This window comes from Pygoscelis adeliae, unplaced genomic scaffold (genome assembly GCF_000699105.1).
Source record: "Pygoscelis adeliae isolate BGI_AS28 unplaced genomic scaffold, ASM69910v1 Scaffold43, whole genome shotgun sequence".
Lineage (NCBI taxonomy): Eukaryota > Metazoa > Chordata > Aves > Sphenisciformes > Spheniscidae > Pygoscelis > Pygoscelis adeliae.
Window position 1 is genome coordinate 3,559,605 of NW_008824538.1, and position 8,891 is coordinate 3,568,495.

The window sequence follows — 8,891 nt, forward strand, 5'->3', positions numbered from 1 at the left end:
GAGGCCGTCGATGAGGTCGATGGCAGAAGCAGCAGATTACATTTTGAGCATTAGTATAGACTGCAGAAGGAACAAGACTCTGCTGTTGCTACAGAAACAGCAGTCGCTCAGGATGCATAAAGGCAGCGTCCTTTGATAGAGACATGAGGTACTCAGACACCTCAGCTTGAATGCTGCGTCCATTTTTGAGACAGCCTTCGGGAAGGACCTGGTGGAGAGTGTCCAGCGGAGAGCAGTCAGATGCCTAGATGACGTGGTAGCAAGGGGTGATCGGGGGGCTTGGACTTCTCTTTTCTAGCAGAGAAAAAGCTAAGTAAGGGAGGCGTTATGGCAGTCTTTGTGTATGTAAGAAGTTGTTGCAGGCAAGAAGAGAGTGATCTGTTCTCTGTGTCAACTCTTGTAGGACAAAAAGTAATGGGTGTGTTTTGTCAAGGGAGATTCCAGCAGGGAACTCTCTGTCTGCAGGGAGCATGCGGACAGATGGCCCCAAAGTGGCATGGAGTCTCCATTGAGATGTCTGAGGACAGGTTCAACAGACATCTGCTCTGAACGATGCTGTTTTGGGATGGATATTTGGGCTAGCTGGCCTGTTACGACCCTGTCCAGCCCTGCTGTCTGTGATTCTGCACTTTGCAGAAGAAGGAACCTAACAGCTCTTGTTTTACTTGTTTATGCAGATAGTTTTGCAGAGAAGACTTATGAGTGGAGCTCAGAGGAGGAGGAGTCCGTGAGAAAGGCAGGACCAGTGCAAGTCCTCATTGTCAAAGATGACCATTCCTTTGAATTGGATGAAGCTGCACTGAACCGCATCCTCCTCTCAGAGGCTGTCAGAGATAAAGAGGTCGTGGCTGTGTCCGTTGCTGGAGCTTTTAGAAAAGGAAAATCATTCCTGATGGACTTCATGCTGCGGTACATGTACAATAAGGTATGGCTCCAGCTCAGGTGGCTCTTCCCAGGAGTATGGTGCTGCTGCTCATTGCTCCCATGTACCACCCGGGGATGAGCTGGACAGGACACTGGCTTGGTGCCCTAGGAATGCTCAAGCACCTCATTGGCATGGGCTTCACAAAATAAAATAGAGCAGATACTTCCACAGCCCTGTGCGCCGCTGGGTCTCTAGTGGACTCCTGACTTTGGAGCAGAGATGTTCACATTTTCTGCCCTGTAGGAGATCTCTCTTGTAGGGGCTGCCCTCCTCCAGCACTGGGGTGGAGGCAGCACAGAGGAAAAGTGTAAAACCAAAGTGAGATGAGAACTCCAGCAACTTCTTCGGTTCCTACCTGCAGGAAGCAGTGGACTGGGTTGGAGATTACAACGAGCCTCTGACTGGTTTCTCCTGGAGGGGAGGGTCTGAGCGGGAGACGACCGGCATTCAGATATGGAGCGAGGTTTTCCTGGTGGACAAGCCCGATGGTAAAAAGGTGTGTGCTTCTCTGTTGCACAGCTGTCTGTTGCTGGTCAGCTCATTTTTCTCTTCCAGCTTTTGTAAGACTCTCCTGCCTTGTCTTAGGTGGCTCAAATGCCTGTGCAAGTTTAGAGAAGGTCTTCAATACCATATCCCTAATTTAGCATGAATGGGTTTAATGCAATGAGTTATACGATGTCTAGGTGTCCCTAATACGTTCTCTAGTTGTCCCTCTAAGTCTGGGCATCCCAGAGTTTATTTCTCTGCTATTCCCAGGGATCTTGAGTCTGAGGTCCTTGCAGACCACTCCCCTTTCCTAGAGCAGTAGCTGTAAAATGGAGTGTCTTCATTCAGGGTGGTCAAATACAATGCAAACTGGATTTTGGGGCATCCTGCAAATTCAACTTATAGCCAGGAATATTTGTATTCATCTACTCTTTAACGAAGAGCCCAACACCACAGTGACACTGAATTATTCACAGTGTGATTTCTAATACTGGCTGAATGCGTTTTGGGTTAAGGAGGTGCGATATGCTGCCGTGTTTGTCTTCTGTGACATGAAGCTAATGCAGACTCAGGAAAAGATGCATCTACACTGACAGCAAGTATTTGAGGAGCAAAGCAGTTCCCTCCTCTGCGTTGCATAGCATTCATTTCGCTGCCTGCAGGAGTCATCGTGCTGTCAAGAGTGACTGAGGCTGCTCTTTTCCTTTGTCCTCCAGCAATTATAAGTCTGAGGCAGAAGCAGTGCGATTCCCAGCACAATAACGTGCCTGACGTTCACCCCTCTACCCCTTTGGCATTTGAGAGTGATTTTGCTTGGATGCAGACACTGAACGGGTGCATCCAAGCTGACGTGGAGCTTTCTGCCTCTCAGGTTGCAGTGTTGCTGATGGACACGCAGGGGACCTTTGACAGCCAGTCCACCCTGCGGGATTCTGCCACCGTGTTTGCCCTTAGCACAATGATCAGCTCGATACAGGTAAGAAGGGGGATGTCTCCAGGAATCACTTCCTAGAAGGCAAAAACCCAGTAGCTTGGCAGGAGCCTAACACAGCAGCTAGCCAGGGCCTTTGGTGGGAGAGATGAAGGCCGTCATGTTGGCTACACTGAGTGGAGGATTCACACATGATTACATCATCACAGGGAACAGCCTCATCTCCTCATCTCACCCCCAGAGCAGGGCCAGCAGCAGATGCACCCCTTTGCTTCCAGCTGCCAGAGAGGAAAGGACCTTGGTCTGGGGAACTGGGTGTGCTTTTGTCTCAGTGCTGTTGGAGAAACCTCTGGGTTGGAGGCGCTCACACACCAGTAACTGCGTAGCCTGTTAGGGCTTCCCTTCCTACCGTCCGGCCTTTGCTCTTGGAGGACAGTGTGAATGGGATGGAAGCTGTGTCTTGGTAAAGAGCTCAGCACATCATAAAAATGGAGAAGGAACATATTATTTGGACCTGACAAGCTAGCAGGCTGGGGCACGGCAGCCCCTGGTGTTCCCATGCTGGAGTGTTTTGCTGCACAGGGAGCAGCAGTGCCTGTCTTGTCTGACCGTGTGAGTCTGTCCAGCAGTACAGCTGTGCTGGGGGCCTGGCTTGTACTGGCACCATGGGCCAGCTGGGACTTTGGCTGTGTCCCCATGGTAATGTCGTAGGCTTTAACCACACCGACCCACGCGTTGGCCCGAAGGACAGGCCATTCTGAGTGCTCTGAAGTTTTTGTTTTTAAATGCAGGTTTATAACTTGTCGCAGAATGTGCAGGAGGATGATCTGCAGCACTTGCAGGTAAGACCCTTGTCCCTGCTGCTCCACAGCACTGGGGTGCCTGGATTATGCTCTGCACTTCCAAGCTGTGTTGCTCTGGAAAGGCACTTTTGCATTCAGACCCACAAAAGGGTTTTTCGGTTTCCCAACTCTCATATTGGTTCATGGGCATGGAGGAAGAGTCACTTGGTTTGAAACCTGTCTTGCCTACACTCTTGTAGCATGGCTTCTTGGGGACCTGGGTCCTTTGGCAGGGCGGTCAGTGGCACACTTGCCAGGAGGGACTGTTCCTGTCTCTGGGACGCGTGCCTTCCTCAAGGCTGATCGCCTGTGGAACTGGAAATGGCCCACGGCTGTGCTTTGTGCTGCAGCGGGTGGCTGGAGGGCAAGGAGAGGCTGAAAGAACCAAGGCTGATAAGTCGAGACAAAAGTGGCCGAGAGGGGAGCTGGTGACGGTCTTCAGCTGTGTATGAGGCTGCTGCAAAGTGGAGGGCAGTATCTCTTATGTCCACAGTGCACGGGACCAGTTGTCACGGGTGGTGCTGCAGCCAGAGAAGGTTAAGTTAAGTTGCCTTTTTAATGGTGAGGTGGGAGGAGCATCAAACAGGCTGCGTAGGGTAGAGTACCCATGACAGACTATCTCGGTGTGGAGCACCAATCACAGGTCTGCCAGGAACAGTTTGGATACAGCTAACGCTGGCCTGTGTGTCCTTCCATGGGATTATACTGGGGTTCCTTGGGGAGCAGAGACCCGTCAGAGGCCAGGACTGACCCATGGGGCTGGAGACACGCAATGACTTGCAGCAAGGGGCTAAAGTGCCTGGTAACAGGGAGGGATCCAGGGTAGTTAACGGTGTACTGGCTGTACTCCTGCTGCTGTGAGCGTCTGTCCGCTGCTCCATGAGTAGGGGCAGTAAAAGCGCTCGTTTGACTTAAGTGATGGGGAAGCTGAAGGCAGAAGTTGCACTGTTCGTGCTGTAGGACGGGAAATTTGGATTGTTAGGAGAAGCCCCAAAAAATTGGGTAGCCGTTTATAGGCCTGGATATTGGCATCTGGTACTGGCTCAATACAGGTGACCCCTGAGGGTAATTACAGCCCGGACTGTTGGAGACAAGCAGCTAACTGGATTTTTGTGGCACACGTGTCCTGCCCGTTTCCTGGTATTACCTCTAGCTTTCTCTTCTGTTTAGGTGGTTCATTGGTTAGGTAGGTTTTTCCAGGAGCTTAAGGAAAAGGAAAGAAAAGCAGAAGTCCAGCTGGAAAAATCAGCATTTGAAGAATTTTGTACCATTTCAGTCAGTAAATACTTTTAACAATAATGCCTTTTTAACATTGAACTTATCGAATGCAACTCTGATCTTTCAGTTTGGATTTTAAGCCATTACTGTTTAACTTGTTGACCCATTTTTAGGCATCTGTGAAATACATTATTGTGCCTTCAGTTAGAAATTACAGTCCAGAGAGATGGGAGAGCCTTCAAATCTTGCTGGTAGGCTGATCTTACAGTCTTTGCACAGTGGGCGTTTGCAGGGAAAGTACTTATTTCTGAATTAATTTCCGCTTCTTCTTGGAGTGTTTAAAGAGAGCGGGGCTCCAGCAGTCCCCTGTAGCACGTGAAGTTTCTGGTTGGTATGAAAGCAACAGCAAGCAGCTGATTTGAGCCACTTTTCACAGATTTGGCAGCCAAAAATTCCAGGCTGAGATCTTTCATGTGAGGGCTCAGCACGGTGATTGTCTGTAACAGCCCCCTGTGCCTCTCAGATGTGAACCGAAAGCACGCAGCCAGCCAGTTTCTGTTCCAGCTCTGCAAATGGTGCTGTTAGCCCTGAGTCAACAACCGTCCCTTGCTGCTCTGCCTGTGGCCGACAGCCGTCTGCCCGGCTGTGCAGACTGACAAGCTAACAGTCCTGTTGTTCTTTGCTTCTCCTTCCAGCTTTTCACCGAGTATGGCCGGCTGGCCATGGAGGAGACATTCCTGAAACCTTTCCAGGTGAGTCCGAGGGTCCTGGCCAGCACACATCCCCTCCGCCGGAGGTGGCTTGGCCCCGAGCCGGTTGGCTTCACCACGAGGTGTCACTGCAGTTTGCAGGACCCGGGGGGAGATGGAGATGCCTGGGGACTGGCTCAGCTGCGTGAGGGAAAGGTTTTGTGCTTCCTTGCCCCCAAAGAGGCTTCCAAATACATCCAACATCCCTCTTTCTTTCCTCTCTGAACCCTTGCCATCCCGAGAGCTCTGTCCTGTCCTGCCAGATGTCCTGCTGGGCTTGGAAAGCAGTCAGGTTTTGCAGCAGGTTGGTCACGCTGTCTACCCGGGGACTCTGCCCAGCCTTCGCTCTGAACCCGCCTGCCCCGGGAATCCCTGCTCCTGGCAAAATGAAAGGACGAGGATTAGCTCAGAGCTCTAGCGAGTGACAGCAGAGCTGTGGGAAGGCTCAGTTTAAGTGGGGTTTTAACTTCAAATAAGGGACATCTGTTCATCCTGCTGCTTCCCAACCTGTGAAAAGCTGGCATTCAAAAAAGGGAGAGCATCGGGCAGGCAAGAAGCTTGCTCTGGACACCAGAGCTGAGCAGCTGGGAGGATGGTGGGCTGTGACAGCCCCTTCCAGTAGGAAAGTGAATATGGAAAAAAAGAGACAAAGCAGAAGGTAGGGGGGCAGAAGGAACCCATTACACGGCCGTGGCAGTTCACTGAAGCTCCAGTCCTTTAACGGATCAAGTAATGATTTCATATGGCTTTGGTTACGGCTGCACCGAATCCTGTGCACCTGGGAGGCTGGGAAGGTGGTTGAACAGGTTTCGAAGCTTTCGGGGGTCTGTGGGACCAGGTGTGAGGCAGGGAGCGGGGCCTGAGGGGATGGAGGGAGCGGTGCTGAGAGGTCCCCACGCGTCTTCATGCCGCAGTGGAGCTGCGGGGCTTGTTGCACGATCGGGGTGGCAAAAAGAAGGAAAACACCTTCTGTGGGGCTCTGGCCTTATCCTGTACAAGTTGTTCCTTTAACCAGATGCTCTTTGGCAGTCCCAATGGCTTGTTCCAAGTTCCAGCTGGCATCCACAAGTAGCTTAGGTGGTAGCTGGATGGGGGTTTGTGAGCTTCCCAAAGTGGAAAACAGCAGCGAGCAAAACATGCTGTAAAAATGCAAATAGTAATTGGGAATGGGTTGCAGTTATTTTACTTTTGCCTTCCAACATAAAAATAGAATTGCCGTCCTCACCACCATCCTGGAAGGCCTAAGGGGTTTATAGGGTGTCTGTGGTCAGGAAGTGGAAATAAAATTAAAAGGTTAAAAAATACAACAAATGGACAAATTGAGATTTTGGAGAGCTTTGAGGGTATATTGGATGCTGGCATGAGCAGGTGACTGACAAACGATGTGAAAGCTACCAGTGAAAACATATGACTTGTAGTAGCAAGAGCTAGGAGAAAATTGTAACGTGGTACAGAAAAAAGCCAGACATTAAATAAGTATTCCTGTTCCTTATTTAAAAACTATCAGGATAACGTAGCCAAATATTTCTGTGAAAGTGAAATACTTACTACTCCATCAGTAAAAAGGAGGCTGTAAGGGGAAACTTTTAAATATGCTTAAGTCATTAGGACTGGATAATAGGCTCTGATTTTACCAAAGACGGTAATTGCTGTCAAGTCACACAGTTTTGTGGATAGCAAGTCTTGTCAAACAATCCCATTATCAATTTTTAAAAGACCACGAGTTTGGCTGATAAAGGCAGCTATCACCGTGATACGTTGCCTTCTGTAAGCCTTATCTCCCTGCGATGCTGATTAAAAACAAGTGAGCAACATACCAAGTCAGCATTGTCTGTTTTAATCCATTGTAAATGGATTAAAAACTCATTAACTGATAGATGACAGAGCACACTGGACTAATTTTAATAGGGAATCGTCATCCTTCAGAAGTGTTTCCTTGGGGCTCCCCCCCAGGGTCTCTCTGATTCACTGTCATCTTCATTAACGATCTGGGGAAAAATACCAGAGGACTGGTGGTAACCCTTGCGGATGTGACAAAATTTGGTAGAAGGATCGATGGTGACGTGGCCAGGTGAGCAATGGAGATCTCCTGTCCACATTGCAAAGTGGGCTTGTTCCTGCAAAGTCCCTTTTTTAAAGACAGCCAAGCGTTTTGATTAGGAAGCAGGAGAAGGGCGATGGTAAATAAGCTGCTTCTCCGGTGGGGAGGACGAGGCAGCGTGCAGCTCAGTGTCTGCAGCTGCGGCTGGACAAAGTCAGACTAGCAATGAGGAGCACACTGTTAATGAGGGGGGGCAATTTAATGGTTAGGGTTAAGCTTAACGAGAGATGCAGGGGCTTCTCTGATAGCTGCGGGCTTTAAACCGAGACAGCCCTCTTTGCAGAAGAGAGTCTACAGCTTGAGTTTCTTGGGTGAGGTTCCAGGCCTGAAAGTCAAACAAGCGGAACCTCTTTTGTCCTTAAAATATACGAATCTGTAAATGAGGCTTTGGAAAACAGCTCCTATAGGAAAATGCTGCCAAGCAGGGAGAGCACTGAAAGTGTCGATAGCGAGGCAATTGCACTGGTCCTGCTGGAAGGGAAGTAATACTTGGCAGTGGAAAATTAACATTTCCCTTTGTCTCCTTCCTCTCCACGGTGTGTCCTCTCACTTGCGCTGAAGTGTAACCGCCTGCGCTGCCCCATGCGCCCTCGCCAGATGCCAGTCCCGGTCGTGATGCCTTCGCAAAGGCTGCCCGTGGTGCCTGGCAGTTTGCTAGGCTGGAGGGGCTGAGGGTGGGTATGAGGCATGGTGAAAACAGCACGTCTGGAACAATTTTGCTTAAGAAGAAAGAAAATAATTCCCGAGTCAAACAGTGCAAGGCATGCATAATGTGTTTGTGGAAAAGTCCTACACATGGGCATGCCTCCTAAGCATCTCACAGCCTTAGAAAGAACAGCGTGTCCTGAAACAGCTAACCGGGTGCAGTTGCTGTGGCTTGTCGTGCAGTTAGGAATGGCCAACTCTTCTCTTTTTTTTTTTTTTTTTTTTTCCATTCCTGATGTTTTATGGAAGAGAAATAAGGAGGGGAAATATTTTCCCTCCCTCCCCTAAATCTTTGTTCTAAACATAGACAATTTTTAGGGAAATTCCAGTGAAACGGATTCCGCTTGCTGATCTGCTTATTCATGTGCATGAGCGAAACCCTGGCACCCCTGCCAGGCCCTCCTGGGCTTCGGTGTTCAGGGCTTCCCCCTCCAGACCATGTATTTGTAACACGGGACGTAGGTCCCTTGCACAGATGAGACACCGGAGATAGGATTTTTTCTGAAAACTTTTTTTTTTTTTAAAAGATTAAAAGTTGACCGTACTGGTATCTATTTATTTATTGCATAGGAACTTTGAATGCCTCAATGAAGATTACAAAAGCCAGTGATTTCTTATTCACCCTCGTTATCCTGCATCTGCTTCTCATTAAAAGTCTGTCTGGAAGGCTGCCCAGTGAAAAAGGCTGAAAAAATGAGCCTGTAAAATTCCCATAGGATGGAACTAAATGTGGCTGGAATGAGGGAGCTCGTTGCCTTTTGTCCTGGTTAGCAAAAATCTCTTTCTTGTTTTGCAGTTTAAATGATTGACGCTATTCTTCAAGCTAGGGAATCGAACTGCCACCCAGCAAACCCGTACAGCAGTCCGGGGTCTGCTCCCCCCCTTCCCCCTTGTAGGACACGGCCACACGTGCAGCGAGTCTGCGCGGTCTCCG

General features: G+C 49.5%; 1 protein-coding gene across 1 annotated transcript in view; it reads left to right on the forward strand.

The window, feature by feature from the left end:
• ATL1 (atlastin GTPase 1) overlaps positions 1 to 8,891 on the forward strand; it is a 28,752-nt gene that overhangs the window by 12,937 nt on the left and 6,924 nt on the right. Inside the window, 5 exon segments of the mRNA XM_009321650.1 lie at positions 678 to 925; positions 1,287 to 1,421; positions 2,283 to 2,387; positions 3,134 to 3,184; positions 5,098 to 5,154. Of these exon segments, the coding sequence (XP_009319925.1) occupies positions 678 to 925; positions 1,287 to 1,421; positions 2,283 to 2,387; positions 3,134 to 3,184; positions 5,098 to 5,154 (596 nt within the window).